Source organism: Pteropus medius, unplaced genomic scaffold, assembly GCF_902729225.1.
Source record: "Pteropus medius unplaced genomic scaffold, Ma_sr-lr_union100, whole genome shotgun sequence".
Classification (NCBI taxonomy): Eukaryota; Metazoa; Chordata; class Mammalia; order Chiroptera; family Pteropodidae; genus Pteropus; species Pteropus medius.
The window spans coordinates 6,053,283-6,079,282 of NW_024340848.1; the positions used below are offsets into that span (position 1 = coordinate 6,053,283).

General features: G+C 34.6%; 1 protein-coding gene and 1 pseudogene across 1 annotated transcript in view; one reads left to right on the forward strand and one right to left on the reverse strand.

Annotated features, from left to right (window-relative positions):
- The window catches only part of GPC6 (glypican 6), a 984,775-nt gene that overhangs the window by 235,572 nt on the left and 723,203 nt on the right, over positions 1–26,000 (forward strand). Inside the window, exon 2 of the mRNA XM_039837677.1 lies at positions 3,196–3,354. Coding sequence (XP_039693611.1) covers positions 3,196–3,354 — 159 coding nt within the window. The remainder of the gene's footprint in view (positions 1–3,195; positions 3,355–26,000) is intronic.
- LOC120582740 (uncharacterized) lies at positions 5,337–5,455 on the reverse strand (annotated as a pseudogene).

Sequence of the window (26,000 nt, forward strand, 5' to 3'; positions counted from 1 at the left end):
AGTTTTCTTTCTGCCAGAGACCTATAGAAATGAGAAAGGAACTAACTTGTTGAAGACACTTTCAGTTTTATAAAAATTCCAAATCTGCTTTGAATTAATAAGGCAGTCTCTTACATATATCTCTATGACCCTACACACACACATGCACACATGCACGCATGCATGAGCAAAATAATTTTGGTTTAAAGTTGTCTCACTAAGTAAGTATCTTTCTGTTTTTATTTATCACTTGACATAAAATACTGATTTTCTTGGACTGATTAGAGATTATAATATCGCCAATCCAATCTAATTTTATGAATGTAGATCCATGGGGTTTTTTTTCCCCCACAAATATTCAAAATACAACTATTTCCCTCAGGTCATAAAAAGTTTATTTTCTTTTGGTCATTTTTTAATTTTTAATTTTTTTTTAACCAAATCTCCATACATTTTGTTGTAGACTCAGCCGTAGTGATTCAAAAGTAGAATGCAGCCCTGATGCACTAAATCTTGAGTAATGAATATTTTATACATGCATAATAAAGTAGCAAATGGAGCAGGGGGAAATAAGGAATAGAATAGGGGGATTAAAAAATGTTTGTAACAAGTCAGAAAAAAGAACATTCTGCAGAGTTGTTAATACTATATATCCATTTAATCTGTATGGTTTTGTCCTTATTGGTTAGACTTGATATTTTATAAAAAGAAAATTGGTGATTTGTGAACTATTTGTTTTAGATAAAGCCATACTTATTCCTTCCCAGTGTGTTAAACTCTAGAACTATGTTTCTCAGTGGGATGTGAATATCAGAATCACTTGGGGAAAATTATTTAAAATTTACGTTCTATCCCTCTCCATTTTTGTAACTCAGCACCTTCAAATCAGAACTGATCAGACACACCTGTCGTTGAACAAGCTGAATTATCACTAGCTGCAGTAAGTGGGACTACGCCATGGAGAACCATGGGGTTTCCCAATAAGGACTTCAAGAGAATCTGTTATAGGATTTAGATTTTGTTTGAGTGATTTAGGGGAGGGTTCAGAGAAGCAGGGCTTCAGACTACATTGGATGCTATCAGAAAGCAGAGGTACTTCTATAATAATGTATTTCAATAAATCTGACCAACAAGGAAGGAGACTAGTAAGAAGATTAATCTGTAAATGGTCAAAAAGTACCAGGCACTTATTTGCCCAAGACAGGAGGTATTCAGTACCCTTTGGATGGCATAGTGACCTTGTTTTTATCTGTGCTTAGACACAATTTTGAAGTACCCTTGTTTTGTTGCATTTTATCATGGTCTGAGAGTAATTTGTCTGACATTGGTATTCTGTGAGATTGTTTAGGTGAAATAGACTGTCATGACCTACTAGGGAGTGCCAGGCTGGCTTCTGAATGTCAAGGGCAGCTTTTTTTTTTTTTTAAATATCTACCTGCAACTCTCCTTTCTAGCACAACTGTAGTGGCTACTATATTTTAATGTCATATTTCCAAGTTTTTATTATAAAATATTTTAAATGCACAGAAAAATAAAGATAATATAATAATCACCACATATCCATCAAACTACTTAAAAAATAAAAAATTACAGAAAAAAGTATTTGAGTATTTCTCTCTAATCCTAATTCCTCCTAGGAGAGAACCATTATCTTGAATTTGATGTTTATCATTCTCAAGTATAATGTGTTTTCATTTTCTTTAATATACATATGATATTTCATGGTCTCCTTCCCTTCTAAGAATTATGTAAGTTCTAACATTAATCTAGACTGTGATCACTTCTTTTTAAAATTCTGGGGTAGTTTTAAGTAGGTACTAAGGCATCAAACTACATGAGGAATCGTGAGACACCCTATATAGCACACAGAGTCATAGGACATAATTTTATATAAGTACTGTTAAACATTATAAATGAATTTTAATCACCATATCAAGTACATTTGGTTTTCAATGACCTGTTGTGACTTTGATAACAGGGCAATTTGTTGGTTTTACTTAGCAAGATGTTAGGTGGATTTTTCTTCCTCCCTCCATAGGCTCTGCTGTACGTTTTTAACACTAACAGAGCTGCATCAATTGGAAATGCACATTTTATGCAATGATAGACCATTTTAATTTCATGAAGCAAAGGTTTGGCTCCTACTTGCAGATAGCGCTGAAGAAAGCAATATTGTCAAAACAAGTGGCTTGGTATACCCAGAGATGAATCTGTTGAATTAAATAACAAGACTTTCATTACCTTTTACTTTACATTTCCAAATAACATAAGCATTAATTAAACCCATCGATGCCTTCCTCCTTGCAGGCAAACATTTTCTCTGACAAGAAATGTCAGCTAAGGGAATGTGTGGCACAGGAGACCTGCCATTAAAAACATACTCACTTTCACCCAGAGAAAAGCTGATGCATTCTGACAGATGGACAGGCACAAAGAGAACACAAGGAATGATTCCCAACTTTTTTTGCCCTTGCTGTCTAAGACTTATGGTGATGAGACTGAATGCCTTTTGCCTTACTTGAGGTTTTCAAAGACAAGCACACTATAACTGCGTTGTGTCTCTTGTCACCTGGTGTTATTTTGTACATTTGAAATAAAAGCAGAAAATTGCCATGGTCTTCTGAGGTCTTTAATATACCTTCATTGCCATGACTGGGACAGGAAATAAATATCAGATGTCTTAGTCTGTTTGTCTGCTATAACAAAAATACCATAAACCGGTATTTTAAATAACTATATTATAAACAGCACACATTTATTCTCACAATTCTGAAGACTGGGAAGTCCAAGATCACGATGTTGACAGATTCAGCATCTGGTGAAAGCCTGCTCCCTAGTTCACAAATACCATCTTTTTGCTGTTTTCTCATATGGTGGAGGGAATGAATTAGCTTTCTGAGGTCTCTTTTATTTGACACTAATCCCATTCGTGACCTAATCACTTCCCAAAGGCTTCAGCTCCTAATACCATCACCTTGGGGATTAGGATTTTCACGTGTGAATTGAGTGGGGCCACAAGCATTCAGACCACAGCATCAGGTTCAACGTAAGTCCAACATGTTGGAAATGTTATGTACACTGAGGCACAGATAAAGTCCGTGGGGATGGTTGCAGAGGCTAATGGAACAAGGACCCCAGGATGTGAGGGAAATGTGAGAGAAGCGAATTTCCTGACGTTCTCATCATTTCATCCTGACATTTACCTTCTCATTGCAGGGGAACACTTAAGAATCTGTCCTCAAGAATATACATGCTGCACCACGGAAATGGAAGACAAGTTAAGCCAGCAAAGCAAACTCGAGTTCGAAAACCTTGTGGAGGAGACGAGTCATTTTGTGCGCACCACTTTCGTGTCCAGGCACAAGAAATTTGACGGTAGGTGAAACAGTTTCCACTTCACTTTGTTATAGGTGCACTTTTCTATGAGAATCTCGGTTTTATATGAAAAACATTTTTTTTTTTAAAGTGGGAGCTTTTCTTTTCATTTTAAACATTTATAACTTAAAAAAAAAACATGAGCTTTCTTGACAATTTTAATAGTTATAGCTGGGAAAAATCTGAGTTAACAAAGAGCTGTTTTGCATTTGTGGTTTGCTGTGAGAATTATCCTGAAAGATTTAGCTCAATTTTTCATTATTAGAGTGATTCTAATTCAGGTTTTGTCATACCATTGCTTGTCTTCAGTTTTCATCTGGGGATTTTCTTTAAAATAATTAAATGTCATTTAAAATTATTTGAAATGTAACAACACTTTTAAGGAGACAGGCATGTTTTAACTGCCAGTGACATGGTCTCCTTTATTTTAGAATTTGCCCTTCTGATGATGTAGCCACATTTTACATTGCAGTTGCAGTGCTTTCTGCATAAGGTTTAAACCCTCTATTGATTTCCTGATCATACGCAATTGAGTTCAATTCTATATTCTATTTGTTAAATAAACCTTTTGTATCAGAAAGTGCAAAGAGTGAAAGTAATTATTACTAGGATTTCGGCATTGAATTTTCTCATCGGAGGCTCAGAAAAATATTTAAAAGCAATCTGATTTTTATAAGCTGAATTAGTAAGGATAAAGTTAATATTCTTAAGTGATACATAGCTTTTAGAGCTTTAAGAAATGAATGTACCTTACTATGACTCATTGTAAATGAGACTTGCAACTTGTGGTGAACTTTCCTCGTGCGCCTTTGGTCATATTAAGTTGCCCTAAGGCAACAGAACTGCCATTCATGTTCTCCACCCTCTTTAGTCAAGGAATAACAGAGCCAGTGTGGAAAAGTCTTGCCAAAGCTTTTCTTTTTCTTTTTTTTTCCCCTCTGTAGTTGGTAAAGTGTTCTGCCTCATTGCTGTTTTAAGCTAGTATAACAACACCAATTTCTTTCAAATCAGTCCTCCAAGTTCTAAAAGGCAGTCCACCCAGTGGTGTTTTCAGTACTCAAGATGATGTGGCATTTTCCATGTAACTGAATGGGACTTATATTTCCTGCAAGTATGTTTCAACATCTTCACATTCTTCCTCTGCCTCTCACTCTGTGTTCAACTTTATATGTGGATGTATATGAAAATAATTCCTTATTTAGAAGTGATGCTATGAATGTTGTTCCCTTGAATGCAGCTAGGGAGTACTTGGGAGTCACCCTCGATTGACAAATCACAAACCCAGTGACATTCAGGAGCCCCTGAAGGGGCTCAGTATTTGAGGAACTATAATGTATCACTTCAAATTGAGGCCAATTGAGACATGTATCGTTTGTTACAGAAAGCAGGTTAGAGCGATCTGCTGATGCTGACTTCTACCTAGGTCTTGGAAAAACAACTCTAGTGCTTTTATAAAACTGTAATCTAAAATTAGGTTAAAATAATTTCAGGGCAGTATCCATGGTACATAGAGTGTGTGTGTGTGTGTGTGTGTGTGTGTGTGTGTGTGTGTGTATTCCTTTTAATAAAAATATTAGATATAAGATAGCTTTATGGAGAGTTGATTTTTTTTAAAAAATGAGTAAAGATATTCAACAAGACTGAGCCAGATACTTCTTTTATTCTCATATCAATGGCTGTTAATATCTTTGGATTTATAATTTGTAATCCCAGATCTCATTTATTTTACTGAAGAAACACACTTTTTTTTTTCTTTCTCGCTCTCCTTTTTTTACAGGTGTGTTTTAAATCATGCTAATGTACATAGGGGCATTATGTCTATCAGTTTGACAGGACATTGATTTTTGCTAAGATTAGATCTGACATAGAGGGTGATGGATTCTTTAGTAACAGTGTGTTTCATTTCAATTGCATTAGTCTGGGATGGGAGAGGAATTAAGACCTTTTTTCAAGGAAGGTTTCATCCAGATTTTTTTTTTTAACAGCTACAACACCTGGTCTTCCTAGGTGGTCTCCCATCCAAGTACTAATCAGGCCCAACCTAGCTTAGCTTCCGAGATCAGAGGAGAGAGGACACGTTCAGGGTAGCATGGCCATAGACCAGATTTTTTTTTTTTTTTTTCCAATCTATATGTGATCCTAGTAAGCTCAGCTAATGAAGAGGTCAGTATTAAAAATAAATAATTATAAAAACATGTAAATTAATAAATCACCATTTTAGTTTCTGCCCATTCTTTAGGCAATTTCATGAAGGTCAGTCATGTAATTGTACGTCTTATCTTCTTATACCTAGAAAATGATCCTGCTAAGTCATCTTTCAGAAATACTGGTTCAGTGATGTTGGTAGCTTTCCATTTTTTCTTGCTTACCTTTTATTTTTTTAAACTCTTCCTCATGACATTTATTGATGAGTGCAAGTTGGTGCGAGTACAGAAGAACTATCTAGGATCAGTTGTGGAATGTTACCCTCTGAGTCTTATCTCTCCCAATAGAACCAGTGGTACTCTGAGGGACTTTACATTTTATTTTTCAAAAAAGTGACTGAGTAGATCACGTTCTAGGGATAAGGAGATAGTCATATAAGTCATTTGTATTCTGTGAGTTATTTTACATCATTGCTGGGCTCTCATGATCCAAAGTTTCCATTTTACGTTTCTGTCTCTGGTCTGCTTTCTTAGAGATCTTGATTTGTCATTTAGATTTTGCATGTCTTTATTGGCTATGTGTACTTTATTGTATAAATGACGACTATATTATATGAAAAGGTGACCTTCTATTTTCATTAAGTATAGCAACAATTTAAATTGTATCTGACATATGTGATTCCGTACAAACTATATTCAGAGAGGCCAGATTCAATCACTGTTAATAATTAATCCATAGTTTTCGTTTTCTTTATTATACTGGAAATGTTTTGAGTCAATTTTGCTTTTCATTTTGTGACAGAGGTGACTTTTAAAATTTGAAATTCCAAAACATTTAACATAATGTAACATTGTATTTATTGTCATAGTCTTTTCTAGTTTCTATTATTATCTTTGGTAATAATTAGAAGATAACACTGTATGAAATTGTAAATATTCATTGGCTGGTTGGAAGCTAAACCTAAATTAATGTGAATTCTTCCCAAATTTCCTAAATGGTCAAGTTTTTCTCTATATACTTAGCCTAAAATAGGTAGCTGAGAGGCAATAAATTAAAAAAAAATGTTTCTGAGAGAAAACAAATCTAAAAAAGTATATAATACGAATTGCAGAAATTTTCATTCTTTGGTTGAGAATTTTCTTATAACTGAGTAGCTTATTTTTTCTTTTAAAACATAGAATTATAAAGTTATGATGAGTATATATAAAATAGATGTTTATGTCTTGGCATTGGTGCTTCTCCAAATGCCCCATGGATTTTGTTTTTGTTTTTGTTTTTCTTTTCCTTTTTTTTCTGGCCAAATCATCACCTCTGGTTTGCATTATACATTCCTGCAAGCCCCTCACCCTGCTGTCCAGGACCTGGCCACTGCAAAGATTCCCTGAGAATTATACAAGGATGCTTTCAATTTGCTCAATAACCAAGCCCAGATTTTCTGTCATACCCAAGGGGTTACAGTATGGATGAACACCCAGCCAGGTACATCTGGTGGAATGATCATAAAATTATTACCTTACTTCTTACCTTTCTCACCTCTTTCAAACCACCCATACAGCCAGAAGGACACAAAACCGATAAATTATATAAAAATACAGGAAAAGGGAGGGACATCTTTTGCACTCCCTCATTTCCCTAGCATTTTTCTGTTTCGTGACTGACCTTTCAAATTGGCATCTGTGTCTAAATCTCAATGGCTGTCGTATGTTTCAGTGGCTGATTCATTAAGATCCTAAGAAAATGGAGAACAATCCAAAACTTTGATAGTAGTAATAGTAATAATAGACAACACCTGGCCTGTACCTCACCCTTTACAGATGTTAACCTATTTACCAGGGGTGAACTGCAGTACAAAGTCACACAGATAGTGGCAGAGTCAGCATTCTGTCCCAAGCTGAGCACTCCTGAATCCAGGCTCTTAGTCACCACCACTCATTATCTCTTGAGTGCTTTCCAGTCCCTAAATATGCTGAGATTTCATGATAAGCAGCATCTGTTCCTTTATTTCTCTCTGCCTGTCCTGCCCCAGTTATTGTGGGGAGGAGGTGGAAATGTCTTTCAGAGAAAAATGGAAGAAGAGTTTTCTAATCTTTAAAAACAGAAAATTACCCACGTAAATATAATCCAGCCCCTAAGGAACCTGGAGCTCAGAGAGGGTACATGACTTGCCAAGTTTCCACAAAATGATGAAACTAAGGCTGTAATCTAATTTTCTTGACTTACATCAGACTTAAATAGTAAAGTGATAGGAAGTCAATATTTGGTTGAAATTCTAACTCACATTTTATTTGTTTTGAGTGAACACTGGCTAAAAATCACTGATATTTCTTTAACGAGGTAATAATGATATCGATGGGTAAAGAATTTAGCCACATTTTTGGTAAAGGGGGAACAATATTCACTTGGAAGTTATCCCTAAATTAAAGAGAAATTAGTGTTTCGTGCAAAAGTGTTGTTGAGTAAATGAAGGCATGTTGTTTATTGTCCTTACCTCACAAAGGTTAATCTCCTCTATGTGGTTGTGGGCATCTGCACCTATTCTCCAGGAACATGCATGGAATATGGATTATTCAGAGACAGGAAAATTTAGTTGAAGGGATCTTTTACTTTGGTTATTTTTTTTTTCTTCGGATTTATTTGAGCTGAAATTTGTTCACATTGAAACTCAATATGAGATATATTTTTTTCGTTCAGTGTGTTCTTCTTGGTCTTATCATTTTTCTCTCCTTCCTGGTTTTTATTTATGTATTTTAATGATATACATTTGTCTAGAGATTTTGGCAGCAGGTGTATTTTTAAAAGCAGAAAAAGGGCAGTAATTTCCATCCTTGTGAAGAACTTGTTCTACAGCAACACCCTCAGAATTCTCATTTTACTGAATGCGGAAATAATTTATACATAGCAGTATAATATTTTTACACTGCAAATCTGCTTGCGTTTTCTTTTAAAATATCATTTCTCATCTATATACTGTAGCAACGACAATAATGTAAGGATATCTTTAAAATATGATCTAATTTTCTCAGAAAATATACTTATTTGAAAACTAAGAAAACCTATGTAGTTTTCCTTATGGCATTAGAATCTTCTATATTTCCTGTCACGTGGGTGGTTGTGTTTGTGTGTGTTTGATTTCAATTTGGAAACATTTATTCAGAACCTACCATATAGAAGGTGCTTAACCAAGTATGTAGTAGATTTTTTTAAAAAAGTAACTAATAATGTCAAAAATATGGTCACAATCTGTCACAGAGTTTACCTTGATAGGGAGACATAAGTATAAACTAATACTAAAGAAGGCAGAATTGACTATGTCATGAAGTAGAAGCCTGTTGGAAACAGAAAGGAGAGAGTCAAGCATTTTATTTTGAGGCACAAAAGAAGACTTTGAAAGAGCGGGCAGATAGGATTTTTAAAGAATGACTTAACATTGTGATAGTTAAAGAAGTGGCAAGAGGAGACAAAGGATACCAGAGATTTTGTATGCATTTTCACAGTCTTTAGGACTTGTCATAAACATATTTACTATTGATTTTTTTCCAAACAATATTACTTTATTGACATTTACATATATCTTTTATGCACATATCTTTTAGAAATGTTTTTGGCATTATATCAATCTTTTATTGCTTTGTAGCAAACAACCACAAAATTTCAGGATATAAACAAGTTGCATCATTGGGTTGACCAGAGTTTGACTGTTTTGAGCTGTGTTCAACTAGGCTTGGTTCTAAAGTATGGATTTAAACTATCCTGCTCTAGAAGTCTCTTACTCTTTTGGAAGCAGTGCCTTATTTTGGGGTTGGTCTTCTCATGGTGCATTTTGGAGACTAAGGTACATATGTGGAGGCATGATTTCTATTAAAGCATAAGTCAGAATTGCACATTGTCTTCCCAGGTTCCATTGAGCAAAGCAAATTTCATAGTCATTACCAGCATCAGTGGGGAAAAGGAGTATATGGCTCCCTTGGAGGTTGAGGTTGGGGAGGGAGAGAATATTTCTAAATCCTCATCTACCACAATCCTCAACTAATAGCCTATTGTTATTTCCCAAACAATATTTTATGTTCCATATTTGCTTGTTTTGTATTTTTTTGTGTTCTTCACTAACTCAAGAACAATAAGTATTTTCTAAATAAACAGTTAGGCAGACACAGCTGTTTTACTCTCAACCCCCTGCTACGTGGCCCACACACACACACACACACCTCTCTCTCTTCCATGGTGCTTTTCAAGAATAAGTAGATGTAATATTTCCATTTCTTATGGTACTAATTCCCTCCATCATTGTACAGAACACAAGTTAACTGTAACTCACAAGGGATATAATGTTAATCATTATAGGAAGTAATTAGCTGAATGCTTCCTTTAAGTTTGCTAGGCCACTACCTCAATAACATGTATTTCATCTGAAAGACACTTCAGAATGTGCTGACTTGGGTTTTAGAAATTAAAGAATTGGTCTCACTGGCGTTGGAAAGTAATCTGTCCATTCTCCCAAAGGACAGACCTTCCTAAAATAAGAATCAGCTAAGCAGGGATTTGGCTTTGGCAGTACTAGTGAACAGATTTATAAATCACAAATGCCTTGCGTTTGCACCATGTTGGAATCTATGATCCAATGCAGAATGTTCTTTAAATGCATTGCAAAAAGAATCCAGATGTTTGTACAAGGCAATTTGTCTTCCTTCCTTCCTTCCTTCCTTCCTTCCTTCCTTCCTTCCCTTCCTTCCTTCCCTTCCTTCCTTCCTCCCTCCCCTCCCTTCCTTCCTTCCTTCCCTTCCTTCCTTCCTCCCTCCCTCCCTCCTCCCTCCCCCCTCCCTCCCCCTCCCCTCCCTCTCTCTCTCTCTCTTTCTCTCTCTTTCTCTTTCTCTCTCTCTTTCTCTTTCTCTCTCTCTCTCTCTCTCTCTCTCTCTCTCTCGACAGATCTTTTAAAACTAAGGAAGCAAGTTGCTGATCAGCAGCTTCATGTCCTCTGTGATGGACTACCAATCTTTTTCTAATTCTTAGACCCCTACCACATACCTCAAAGTAACTTAAAACACATTAAGCTCCCAGTGTAGTTGTAATATTATCTTCTTATTATCACCAATTCCCTTGCATGGTGGCTTCGTTGAGCAGCTGTTTCACAGACAAGCCAATTTCTTTTAAGTATTGCTCTATCAAATGCTGAAACCAGCCCTACCAGAAGGGTTCTTGGTCATGAATGTTAATGAGCAGACAAGTATCTATTCCCCTACGGTGGCTCACTAATCCTTTGAGTAAGTAAGGGTAAATTACAGGAGAAATTTTATTTCAGTTAAATTGTTCTGTCACTGAAAAGAGAAAACTGATTTTCTTATTTTAATGAAAATTGAAAAAAAAATTTAATGGTAGTATAACTTAGAGATCAGGGGCAACATTTTTGTGTTCAGACCTGAGAACACAATAGCTCAATGTAGACTGGTCAAGGTAATGGAGAACTCATTATCTCCAGTTTGGTGTGATGTGCAGTGGGAAACAGTGTATGTCACTCACTCTCTAATTGTGATTTTGTGTCAAGAGATTCTTGACCTTCTTTCTTAATAAGAAATTAGAATAAAATCTGTGTTTTTCTCCTCTTCTGAGACAATATAAGATTTCCCTTTCTAAGCAAAAACACATGGTAAAGCATAAGAAAAGCATTTGTATGCTTTTCTAAAATTCAAAAAAAATAATAATAATTCAGGTGACACTTTATCTGGAATGGCATACCCTGTCCTAATGAAATCCCTGAGGTGGGTAGATAAAAGGAAGAAGGTGGACAGAAAGGTGATTATGGTCAAAGCTGGTTGATGATACCGTGGGGGTTTATTATATCGTCATCTTTGTATGGTTTCTAAATTTTAGTAATAAAAAGTTGTTTTTTTTTGTTTGTTTGTTTGTTTTTAAGAGAACTAATGAGTGTATACAGGACTGAAGACTTCCATATTGAGAATTCATTCTAGATACAGAACGATGTCAACAAGTATTGCCACTCTTATGTCTTGTGTATTCAACAGCATTAAATTACACAGAGCATACCATTTTCAAATTGCAAAGATGAACACAACTTATAAGGAATTTAACTGATAACAAGGGTGCTTAATGTCTACTTCCATCCAAAATTTCATTATTGTTTGACTAGCAATGACATCTCTAGTTTATTAATATGCACAACCCTTTTAAAATGAAGCTTCATCTTTAGATCTCCCTGATAAGTGTAATTCAAAATATTCAACTCTTATTTAGCAGATATATGAACACCAAGACAAGCAAACTATTCAATATAAACTTTGGCAAGATTCAGAAGAAAATATGAAAGTGTATTATAAATGCATTATGAAGAACATTTCTGTATCACTCAGTAGTCACCCAATGCTTTTGGTTGAATGGCATTTTAGCAAATCTGAAGGAAGAGAAAGCTTGCTTAAGCAATGAATTCCATATGTTTCCAAGAATTGCATTAGATAGGAAGAGAATCCTGAACCGAAATGTGAAGGTAGAGTCAGTGACCAACTTATAAGCCTGCATGATTCATAGCACTCAGTGATTGTTTTTAAAAAGCACTTATAGCCCTCAGGAATTTTTAAAAATCACTCATTATAAATTTCAGAATTTCCCATTTATTATGCTTTCAAAGGTTTGTTATATTCATTAAATGGACAAATATTATTCTTGGGATGACTATATATAGTAGTATATGATCTTCACACTGTTTCCTTCCTAACTAGTTGTTTAATTGAACCCAAACAACTTGAAAATGAAAAGCAAACTTTGAAGTAAGATAACAGGAAATTGGGCCTCCAAGACCTTTCTCTGTTGGAAGAAATTATACTTGTCAATGTATTTTTTATTTCTGAAAATTTCTTTGCATATTTTTCTTCTTTTAGAAGAATAGTGCTATGGTTATTACTCATTTTAGTTTTCTCAGCCTTCCTGTCTCCTTCTCAATGCTTATGTTGTTGACAACTTATCATTTTCATTTATTTAGTGTTCTTTTAATAGTATCCTTTAAAAACAAGTATGATCTACTGCATACTCTTCGTTGAAGCCTAAACTCATTAACTGCGGGGATTAGGTATTCTATTTCTATTTTGTCTTCCTATACCTCACTTACGATAGAGTGTATGTAATAATGCTGCAGTGTTCTCTGACTATGGCACTGACCTACATAGACTCAAGGGCACAGATTGGTTAGATGAAACCTTAAGGTCCTATAATAAATATGACAGAAGAAAATAGGAAGCTTTGAATTCTAGTTATCTATTAACTCTTAGGGTTCATAAACCTGGAAGTCATTTGGTTTCAGCAGCATTTATTCCAGTGGATTTAATGGAACTAATTTTAAAGTCCCAGAACAAAGATAGTCTTTATTTAGAGTGTAAGTAGAAGCCCTTACCTCAAAAAAGCATGATGAGTGTGTTGTCTATATTACACACACACACGTGTGCACATACATGCACACACACGTACATGTGCACATGAATAAGGAGTGGTTAAGATGCATGTGAGTCACTTAGAGAACTACTTAACATGCAGACTCCTGGGTTCAAACACAGGAGATTTTGTTTCTTTGGTCTAGATGGGACTGTAAAATCTTCACTTTGCTTAAGCATTTGACATTTGTGAAGCAGGTGATCATCCAGGCTATACTTTGGGATTCACTTTGAATATCACTGGTTAAGTGGAGCCAATAGTTCAGTTATCAGGACACAGAGATGAGGCACAGAAAGATGACAGAGATTTTTAAATCTTTATCATATTAGTGCCATGAGTGAAAATACAGATAAAATATCAGGAAGGAATGAAATTATTTCATGATGAGAAAACCACAAATGACTGTGTGAAATGACAGAATGAAAACTGTCTTAAAAGTTAGAAAGGATGTGGACATTAGTTAGAAAGGGAGTGGAAATATGAGGGAAGGCATGGAGATGGGGAACCCAGAGGGCTACAGGGATAATTCTGTTTGTGGAACAAAGGATACTTGAATAAATGATGAGTGGGCCGTTATTAATTATTTAGTACAGTTAAAAATAGAAAAATCAGTCTATTTTCTCAAAATCAATGGGTGTTTCTGTTTATTTTCATTTAATTATTTGAATGACTGTTGTTTTTGAGGTTATGTCGACAAAAGTTAAAATCCCTGTTAAACAATAGTTAACAAAGTTTACATTATAGGGTCTGTTCCATTTAATTAAAGGATGACAGCAGGCATGTGGATTAGAAAACAAAATGCATTTAGTTAATTCCTTATTTCCTTTAGTATGTGTCTGTATAATACTATTTGTAAATAAACTGTAAACTTCCAGGTGTCTATGGTTGAGTGTGTTTCAGTATAGTCTTTATGTGTGAAAGTTCTTTACATTAAACACTGCAAAAGTGTTCCTACTTTCTTGCACATGCAACCAAATTTCAACAGTGAATAGTGGGGAATGGTAGGTTTATGGTTCATCGATAATGAAAATGAAAAGAAAGTTGATACCTCTGATAAGGCCCTGCCACATACTCATAACTTAACTTATGGCTGATGAAATTAGTTGTCCTGCTGAAATTTTCTCATGATAGTATCACATCCCAATTTCAAATTTGTAGTTGATATTGTTAAATTTCACCTTCTATTTCATAAAATTTCTGTTCAATTTCTGTTTCAAATATCTTGCACAAAGTTTCCCAAAACAACATTACATGCAATTGTGTAGGACAAGGACCCTGCTATAAATCCCCATCAATAACAGTAGTTGGACATATAACTAATGATAATCGCCCACTTCATGTAACGAATTGAATTCTCTCAGTAACTATTTAGTACACAACTGACTTAGTATACAGACAGATCATCAGGGATGGATGAATATAAACATTGTCAAGCACTCAGATTCTTCACGTCATTGAAAATCCCAGAGCTTCTGGAGCTCTAAGAAGTCTACATTATGTAAAGATATGTATACTTGCTTATTGTACATCTATGTAGTGTTTGTTAAGTACCTATTGATTTTTCATGGTTGCTTTTTAGCAACCTTATATCATCTTTTAAAATGTGTGATTCTTAAAGGCAGCTAATGTTGCCATTGCATCAAGTTACTAGCAATGGAGTAGTATACATGCCATGGTGTGTTCTGGCTTGCTGCCAGTGGTGAATGAAAGATGCAGTGCTGGAGGGCTAATGGTATTTCTTTATCCTCAGGTTCACTAACTGTGGTTAATATTGAACCAAGTTTATTTGTGCCAAGTTCTTTAAGAGGCCAGGACATTAAGATTCCTTAGAATAAACATCACCTGAGCATTACTTGCACACTCAGATGGATTTCTTGCCAATAACTAATGCTGTTCCTTCACTACACAGTCTACTTAGAAAATGCCGGAACTTGAATTAGGGAGTGCGGCAATCTTTGGAAATCTTCTAAGTTTTTTCATTAGGAACCCTTTGTTGGATGAATCCAGTTCTGTTTTGTTCTATTCCATCAGCTCCAGGCAAAGTTGAGGAATAGATTTTTTAAAAAAACAACAATATATTTTCCTTCCTTGTGAGAATTTTGCTCAATAGCATAACACTGTGATTTTGTGGGAGCTTAATAAAAGCTGCCTTGATAACAAAGCAGAAAGGTCAGTTGTTTCTCTTCTTGCCAATGTAAAACTCTAAGTGTAGCTTCATTGTCTGCTCTCACTGTCCATTAGCTTCATTTTAAAACCTCTTTCTTATGTATTTGAACAGCAATCAAGAAATATATCATTGTCAAATATCTTAACCTTGCATTCAATGGCTCTTTAAAATAAGTAATACAATGAAAGAAAGAAAGCATCGGTAACCTTTAGAAAGGCTAATTGACTTAAGCAATAATAACTAATGACTATTTTCATAATAAAAAATTTCTTGCCATCTAAACAAATGTGGAATAACCCATATTGCTAGATAGCCAACATTTCAAATTAAATGAAGACTTTCTTTTTTACTAGGTGTTAAGACACTAAATTGAAAGACTATTACAGATGCTCTTTGACTGACGATGGGATTATGTTGTGATAAACCCATCATAAGTTGAAAATATCCTAAGTCGAAAATGCATTGAATACATCTAATGTACCAAACATCATAGTTTAGCTTAGTCTACCTTAAATGTGATCAGAACACTTATATTGGCCTACGGTTGGGCAAAATCATTTAACACAATGAATACACTACAGAGTATCAGTTGCTTACTCTTATGATCAAGTGGCTGACTGGGAATGCTGCTCAGCGCTGCTCCCAGCATCACGAGAGATTATCATACTGCTTATCGCCGTCCCTGGAAAAGATCAATATTCAAAGTATGGTTTCTATTGAATGTTTATTGCTTTCACACCATTGTAAAGTCAAAAAATCATAAGCAAACCATGGTAAGTTGAGGACCAGCTCTAATTTCTTCCACTGGAATAAGAGAGTCTGAGGTGATAAAAATATTTTATTTTTAAAAGTATTAATGATAAAAAGAAAGATCCATCTTTGGAAAATACTTTTAAATGAGATTAATCCACATTTATCAATAATAGCACATTATATCATATCACATAATCGTTGTTATATTTTTAAAAGTTTATATGTTGCAATATTGTTTTCTTTTCCACTTTCTCCAGGAAAGAAACAACATCTTAAATTATACTTTATATTTCGCATTAGTTAATTGAGCTTGGTGTTGGGTGACAGTGCCAAATGTACAAGAGCTGAAAGGATTTTTTCTTTTTTGAGTATTTGTTTGCAAAACAAGCCCAGGCTAATGGAGGATCATTTATAGAAAAGCTAAGCCATGCTGGGTGCTCATTAGATAACTAAGAAAGACTCTCTGGTTTGCTTTTCCCCACTCTCCAATTGTAGATAGTCGTATGTGTGTCAATTAAACTCTCCATTTACTTCCAGCTGACAATGTTGGCATCCTTTCTACCAATAGAGAGCAAAGGTCATAACCTCCTGCCTGAACAGACAATATGTATATTATATATTTATGCTATTCGCTTTTCTTGTGTAGGTAACTTTGAGACACCCATAGCAGGCTTGAGGAGAAGATTTTGAAGGGTCAAATTGCATGGGGACTTTCACCTTATTTACTGATGTAGCTTTAGTAGCTGTCCGTCCAGATGCTGCAACTGCTGTTGCTTTGTGGATTGGGATCCAGCAGCAGCTGCTGTTCTTCGCTGGAGCATGTTTCTGAAATTCCAGATTTAATAGTCTGAGACCCTAATCATTGAAAGCTATGCTGAAAGTTAATTTGCTAAATCTAAGTTTATTTTCCCACCTACACCATAGTTTGTGATAAAGCCTTTCTCCTGTGATATACGGTAAAATGAGGAAAGGACTTATTTACTGCTCTTCCCAGGCTGGAGAGGAAGAGAATGCAGTGGATACATGGCCGGACAGAGGCTTCGAAGCCTAGTGATTTGGCTGCATTTGGGCTGTCAGACCTTCAGACTTAGACTCTGCTGCTCTCTACCTCCATCACTTTGGGCACCTTAATGGAACTTTAGTTTCTGCATCTCAAATGGTTAGAATAATAAATTCTACCTCATAGAGCATTCAAATGAGATAATATACATAAAGTACTTACTACAATGCCTGGCATATAGTTAGCTTTTTCTGTTTTCACCACATCACTTTTATGAATCTTTTCTGATACTTAAAAAAGTTCTTCATTTTCTTGCTTCACTTTCGAACACAGAATTACTTTTCTTGTTCTATAAATACAAAAATTCCCATATATTTAAATAATTATAGCTAATATTTATTAATACTTTGAACCAGGCACCATTTTCAGCACTTTTCACGTCTTCTCCTAGTTAATCTTCAGAACAGTCCTCTGAGGTAGGTGATATTATTATTGTTGTCATTGTTATTATTATCATTCCTATCTTATATTCAACAAAGTTCTTGCTTAGAGACTTAAGCAATTTGCCTGAGTTCACATAGCTAATAAGAGATAGACCTAAGATTTAATCCAGGCCAAACTGTTTACCAAGCTATACTTTCTCCCATAAGGAAAGCAAATCACATTACCTTAAATAAAATAAAGCATGTAAGCTCTGTTTCTGAAGTGAAAGTTTCTGTGCTATTAATGGGAAGCTCAGGTGACTCTACCACCACTTCGTGGCTTTTTCCATTCCAACTAGGCACTTATTGAGTACATAGATGGATTCATATTTTAAGCGGTATACATTATTTTGCGAATAAGTCTATGCATTGCCATTCTCACTTGGAAAAGTTTGGATGTGATCCAATAAGCTTAAGCTTGAGCCATCCACACCCAGGTGGACCTAGTTATAGATGCTACAAGTAAAATATGATGGGAAGGGAGGGAGAAACAGTATTTAGAAATTATGCTCACCAATAACAGTCCAGTCAAATAGTCTACATCTCTGCAAAGTTAACAGGAGTCTCTCTCTATAGACAGGAGAGGGCCAGCACTGGGGATTCAGGTACAAGTGATCTACAAAGCCACCAGAGACACAGCTGAGCTTTGGGAAAAGCCAGACCTGGGTGTAGAGGCAGGATCCTAGTTTAAGAATGAGTCAGAGCTCACATCTGAAACTTGGCATATGCGAAGACCAGATCTCAGACCCAATAAATAAGACAGACACCCATTTACCAACCAGAACTGTACCTAAGATTCCAACTCAACTAGTAGCAGGTTATTTGAGTCTAGAAATTCTTGATTCCTTCCTTTGGGAAGGAATGGCAACCAAAAATAGACAAATCCTGCCAGTAGTAAAGGCATGTTTTGTCTTTTCTTAGGAAATCATTGAAACCCCAATAGCAGGGACATAGGGTTGTAAGTTACCGGAGTTATATTCAATTCTATAAAATACTCTATGTTTTTAATGAAAAATTTTGTAATATATTTTATACTGTAACTCAAGAAGGAGATGGCAATTTGTGATAATGTCACTATTTAAGGATAAAATTAAGTTTCTAAGTATTCTATAAAACCTAAAAAAAGTACCCTCGATTTCACTAATATTTCTTTTTTTCTTATTCTCAGTAAAGTCTTGTGAATTTTCCATGAATTTAATTTTTGCTTTAAATGCAAACATAACTCTGTGAGTGTGTGTGTGTGTGAGAGAGAGAGAGAGAGAGAGAGAGAGAGAGAGAGAGAGAGAGAGAGAGCGAGCATGCAAGAGAGAGAGAGTGAAAGATTTGGTCGTATATAATGGTAAGTGGTAGCTGTGTCTTAGCTGGGGAATGAGAACAGCTGCTGGGAACAGGGATGAGAAGAAAGACATTTCTGGATATAGGCTTTAGGACCTTTTGAATGTTCAATTATATATGTTACCAATTCAAAAACACTTTTTGAAGAACAATGTAAAGAAAATCATTGATCTTCAAATTTAGTCCTTATCATGATGTTAGAGACAAGTTGTGAGTCTTTTTTTCTCCACATCCCACTTTCAATTTAAAAGTAGCCATGTTTATGTCAAAGTCAATGATAAAATATTTCTAAGCTCAATGAAACATCTATTTTTCTCTTCTGAAGAACACTTTTTACCTTCTATGAAGTGAATGACTTTGACATTTAGTTGTTGTACTCTTTCTTTTTAAATACGCTGTGTCGTATGAACTAATTCTAGGAACAGTCCAATTCAATGTTTAAAGATTTTGCATAACCAAACAAGGTATTCACTAGGAGCTATGCCTTGGGAATTGCCCATTCCCACACCCCTTATTAATATCCTGTCTATTTCTTAACTCTATACTGTTGATTTTACTATTTAAAATTTTTTTCTTTTCCTGTGCTATTTCAAATGTAAACTTCAAGATATTCTTAACTTGAGGCCTAAGAAAGTCAAGAAAGACTGTTTACATCAAAATGTAGCATTTTTGTTAGTTGATTTTTCTTCTCCAACTTTGTCAAAATGTTGAATTTATTGTCACTCTCCTGCTTGTCTCTTTCCCTATTTTCAGTTTTTTTAAAATCTCAAATGCCCCCAATCTCACAGGCCATGTGCATGACTTCAACACCATTATCGTCCTTTGATCTCTGTTCCCTTGATTTCTATATTCCTCCTTCCTTCTCTCTGTTGTCTGTAGAAAGGAGCAACACTCAGTGTAACATTCTGCAACTGAAAGCTTAATTTACATACCTCCTCCACTCTGGAAGGTGTCAGTTCCTCTGCAGTTTTGGAAATGAAAAACGTATAGGGAAAACTCTGAAAGGAATTATAATGGGTACTGGTTCATTGCTTATATAGCAGCATTTTAACAAGAGGCTTCCTTAGGGATAAGGGAATATATATCCTTCAAATTAAATTTAAAGTTCTCATTAAACTCTTTGCCTTTTTCAGTGATTGAGATTATCTTGGTCTTACCTTCCTGAGAAGTGTGTTTTCTTGATTTAAGGACATCACTACCTGAATAGGCTTTAAAAAATATATTGATATTTCTTTTTTATCTGGAGACTCTGAGAATCTTTATAGTATAGACTCATTAAAAACTCATTTGGTCAGTAGTTGCTTCAATGATTCATGAGGAAGAGAAAAAAACAGTAAGAGTGAATTACTTTCTAAAGATAGATGATGGTCTCGTGGCTGACCTAGGACCAGAGTTGAGAGTGAGCAGACCTCCTACCAGACATAAGGCAGTGCTATTTGCATTTAAGAGATCAGAGAGATGGAGAGGCCAAGTGGTGCTGTAAAACCTGTACCTCTTTTCTAATGACTGAATCATATTATTAGTGTCTGAAAGCTGCAAAAGCAGTCACTGCCTGGATATCATTCAATAGCTTATGTGAGATTCATTGGTAGGTCTTATACTTCCCAAGTTAAGTCCTCAAACTGTGTTAATTTAAAACGTTGTATATTGTTAATATGCCTTACAGAAACATAGTGTTTTTTTTTTATGGTAAAGGCGAATAAGTTTTATCTCTATTAAAAGTATTAATGCTCAACTGGTGCATTTCTGGGAAGCATTTATTAACTCATCGCATTTATGGACCCTTCCTCTTTTTTATCAGAGATGCATATTTAAGATAAATAAGCTAACAAAATGAATAAACATTGAAGATTGTTTTGTTAACAGACACAAAAATAACACCACAATGCTATAATAGACAAATAAGCATTATTCTGGAAGGAAGATGGAGTGACTACCTTCATTTGTTGAGTGAAAGTAGTTCTTAGATGATGGAGTCTATTGAATTTTAGCATAGGAATAGGAATTTACTAGATGAAGAGAGAGTCAATGGTTATTTTAATTAGAGAAAATGGGAGAAAATGTGCAATATTTCTAAATATTTTTGACCTACATGACTTTTTATGAGAAATCAAAGAATCTAATTAGACTATTGTTCTATTGGAAAATAAAGTAGGGAATATTAGACTATACATGTTCGGAGATTTCATGTGGTCTAAAAATTCATGATTCTCCATGATATTATTGTAACATAAACACCTGACTTCAGTTTTCACTGAAAAATGGCTGCTTTGATCCATTTTCACCAAGGACATATGCAGGACCATTTTATCCTCCATTACTTAATTGCTTTGCAGGAAGACTATCAGTCTAATGACTGCAATTACATTTTCTTTAATATTATTTTAATAAGTATTATATATACCCTGAATAGAAAATTCTTGAGGAGATACTGCATCTAAAATCATGACTTTCATGTTTCTTCTAGACTAGAGATTTATATTCCAGCCAATTTCTTTGAGATGAACTTGAAATACCAGTTAAATCCTACCCTAATTGTTGTCAGAATAAAACTGTCATCTTAGATTGGTCAACAGGTATTTTATTTTAGAAGCACAGGAATTAGGCTAGTTAGATATAGTTAAAGTCATTTTATAAAAAATGGTGGTTCAGCTTGCTTAGAGGCTCACCTTGGTCAGATGTTCTAAGGAAGATTCACTGTTTCTTTAGCAGCCAGTAAGGAAAAGACCTTCAAACAACAGGCAGAGCTCATAAGGTTACTCCACAAGGAGCTAAATAGCCAGATGCTGAAGAAACCGATAAACAGTACAAATACCTTGATAGTGCTACTTATATCTGGTATGTTTTAGTTCTTCGACATTAGAAGACATTGGAAACTTTCTGTGAGTGAAAGGGACTTAAATGAGAAGACAGGGCCATTTGAAGACATCTTTTAGTATGCCTCTTTAAATTCTGAAAGGATTCAGAGCTTCTCTCCCAAGGTGTAGTAGTTGCCTCATCTTAGCATTTAATAAGCTGCCAATATTTTTCATTCTACTTTTAGAAGTATTCATTGTGACTTTTTGTGACTATTTGAATTTGGGCATGAGCTTGACACAACAAAAACTTCGTACTAGGTAATAATTATAGTTGAACTAGTGAACAGGTCTCTCCCTTGGAAGTGTTGAATTTAAGAGCAGTATAGAGTGGGATGGAGTAGAAGAGAAAGGAAGGGTAGAATCCACAAGACTCTATGGTCTACACAAATGCCATGAGATATAAGTAGAAAAGAATTTGAAAGAAGACAGTTATTAGGGACAGGAATCATAGGAGTCCAAGCATTGAGTAAAATAAAAGTGCTCAAGAGATGAGAGCTAAGCTGTTAACTGAGCTAACTGAGATGAAAATCTAGCTCTGTGTGAGACCACAGACATTCTTACTACAAATCTCTACAAATTAACGTAACCTGAGGGTATCTCCATCTTATATTCTGAAGAGGCTCACTCATTCATGTTTAATAATATATTACTGTTCTTAAAAGCATTGATTTCATTGGCATTTCTAAAAACTAACACTTCTTTCCATCACTGATTACTATAACCTATGCGGAATAGGGTTACCCTTATATTTCCATTTCTTTTCTTTTTTTTAAATTCGTATTTAAGTAATGTTTTGAGTAAGAACAATTAAGGTACTGTCTGTTTATCTTAGACTAGTTTTGGGAGGTAACTGGTGGATTTAAGACTTGGCAGGATAAGGTAAGGAACTCATGCCATGAATGGCCATGCCTGTCCCTACCTCCAGTCCTGATGTACATTCACGGAGCACACTTTAGCATCTGGGGAGAGAATCAGTCAAGACTTTTTCCTAAGATCCCAGAGTTTATTTTGTTTTAAGTATTTTGATATCTTCACTTACACATAATAGATTTGGAACCTACCATCATTATAGATGTAAACATTATATAATGAGTCTGTATTGCTAAAGATAAATAAGATTATAATTAAGTATGGGATTATTAATGAAATAGAACTCTACTAGTAAAAAATAGCAAAAAGTGTTAATGCAATATAGTAGAAAGAACATCAGTTTTGATTCCTAAATCATTTAGCTCTTGCATTTGCTTGTCATATAACTCCAAGAAGTCATTCAGCTTCTCCGATGACAAAGAAAATGACAATTTCTACATTTGTCATTTTGGGATAATGATAATACAAATATATTAATTGATATCTATAACATTAAATTGACTTTTATTAGCTTTTTCCATTCTTGGACTGAGCATTAAAAACTCATGAGATCGAACTTAAAGGGAAAAGAAATAAATCCTCATTCTCTAATCTCTGCTACTCAAAACTTGGAAAGCAAAGTTGGCAATGACCAGGAGCTACTGAACACCACACCACCCATGACTGTAAAGTCATTCTAGAATTGACGAATGTGGTTCCCAGTATCACTAAGTTAGTGGAATTATAAAAGGCGAGCATTCAATGCTTTACTAAATAACTATGACATAAAATTTAACTCACTGGTAACAAGAAGAAGAAAATGAGAAAAATCTCTTTTCTTAGTTATATATTATAATTCTACACATTTTTTTGAGCATGACCATATGCCTAATTTTTAGAAAATATGGTACAGTAAAGATTCAAATTAATTATAATAAAAATCTCATTTGGTACTTTATTTAAGTCCTTATATTAGAATTAGCTTTAAAAAATAAAACATCCGTGTATTCAGTGGACATGCTAAGGGCTTCAAATGATATTAATTGAATTAATTATCACATATATTTAATCTCTTGGCTGTCTCTAGAAGATTTATTTTCTTAAACATACCATGTTATTTAATGTCATCATGTCGATGATGCTGTTCAAATGTCAAAGAACTGACAAAGTTCTAGTTGGAAAGCTAGCTTTTCATGCATATTTAAGTTTTTAGTGCACTTGAACTCATTAAAAAGTAAAATCTAGCCATTAAACCTTATCATCTTGGACTCTCTCTTACATTTGAAAGAACTATCCAGTAGAATATGAGGCATAAATATCTATTTTTAAAGTGCAAATCTGTATTAATTAGGTTCCTAATTAATGTTAAATGTATAGAAGTGAATGCTGGCATTCTTGGTTGTGGAATGAAGTTTGAATTTTAATTACACTGTTATTACATCATTATCATCAGTAACTACTAGTGAGTGCCTACTATACATTAAGTCAATCTTCTGCTTGTTGTCAATACTAAATCAGAAGACTCCAGTGTCACAGCAGAGATGTTTCTGTACCATGCAAAGTTACTATGTTGATTTACAAAATGCAATTGTAATGGCTGTACATTTGGTGTATAAATAGGCTTTTAAAACTTGAAAATGGAGAGAGAGAGAAAGAGAGAGAGAGATGAGGGGAGGGAGGGAGAGAGAGAGGGCGAGAGGGCGTGAGCAAATATTCAAAATATTCTAAGGTACTGTGTTAGGAAAGGAACTATTCCATGTTGTTCTGTTGAGTAGGTGAAGTAAAAACAGTTGAATGCATGGATATTAACAAGAAATAAGGTCTCTATATATAACAAAGAACATTTTCACTGTTAGAGTTGACTCTTGTAATTGTGAATTTGCCAATGATGGACACATTACAAAGAAGCTCGTTCCCCCTTCCCCTTTCTTTCAGGTATGTTGTAATGCAGTAGTTTTAAAATTATTTACAAAAGGAATCAATTCTTTCCAATGGAACATCGCCAAATAAATAAATAAATAAATAGATAGATAGATAGATAGAAATAAAAACCAATATATAAAAACATAGGCAATAAATATAAATTTATTTTATAATTAAATTAACAATAATTATTTATAAGTCAATAGTTGGCTTAATGAGAGTCCTGATGTTGGTCTCCAGTATGTCAATAGCTGGGATTCAACATTTTTCAGTGTGTATAGAGTTTGTTTCATTGGAGATTTTTTAAATTGTCAAATATGAATCAAGCATTTGTGTCACCTATGAAGCCCTGAAATATATGAGCATCGTAGAGAAAAATCCTCCCCTGTATTGAATGGGAGATTGAACTGGAAGTCATGATTTGCCTCTGGTGTCTGTGAAGAGTGACTATTGACTGGAAAGAGGCCCTGAGGATCTTTCTGGGGTGATTAAAAATTTCTCTGTATAAGTGAGATCATCTATACATCTATCTATCTAGTTATGTTTATGCTTGTGGTTATAGTTTTAGATACTTAAGGTATACAAATTTTACTTTGTGTACATTTTAATGCATTAAAAGATGCAAAAATCCTCTCTTTCAAGGAGTATGATGATATGCTTTAATGATCACTGTTCTGTCCAACATAAAAAATAGCTCATTAGAGGTTTAGCTCGTCACTGTCACCTTTCTTCAACTTCCTTCTCACAAGCTCAGTTCTCCCCACCTCCAAAACACTCCCCCGCCCTTCTTGTTGCTTCCACAGTTTGAAAGCTCTAATTCTACTGATTAGCTATCCATACATGAGAATTAAATTTAGAATGTTTTGATTTCTGGTAAATTTGCATGGAGGGAAATCTTGTTTTCATTATCTGAGTTGAAATTGGTTCACTTAAGATTTTAATATACCAGAAAATCAATATTAAGAACTTGTTTTATAAAATTTTATGCCTCTTACAAATTTATAACTACCAGAAATCCATTGACTTTCCAATAAATGTTTCAAGATGTGGTATTGTAGTTGATATCAGAATCTGCATTGAGAAAATAAGCATATAGGGCAGCATTTAACTATTTTGATTTAATAAAATGACAAATTTATTTTTTAAAATCTAAAGAAAGTGTTGGGAAATTTAACTTATTAATCAACTCATTGTTTTTTAAGTTAAGCTCATTAGGTGGAATAAAATTTGAGAGTTACATGACAACCTTTCATTGATAGTTTTTACTACCTTAGATACAGAAGGGGATAAAGGTTTTGGGTGATAAGACAATTTCTGGTGAGCCAACAGACAGATGATCCATGTTATTTACAAATAAACCTACAGAAAATTATTGCTTCACTAGTCTCATCTGTATCCACTTAAAAAATACATATGTATAATATATTTTTTGGCATTATCTAGTTTTACCTTTATTAAAACTCTAAAAAGTTCGCATTATCACTGTTATTTTGGAATTGGTATAATTGAGATTTCATGCTAGTACTGGGCCGAGAACCTCAATCATCATCATCAGCTACTAGCTTCCTTTTACTGATTCACAGCTGCGCCAGATATTTTCTGTTTGTTCATCATAAATGTGGCCCAAGTTCAATTAAAAGAGGCTGAAGAGGTACCTGTAGACTTTCAAGAAGCACCTTGGGGTTTTCGATGTACTCTCA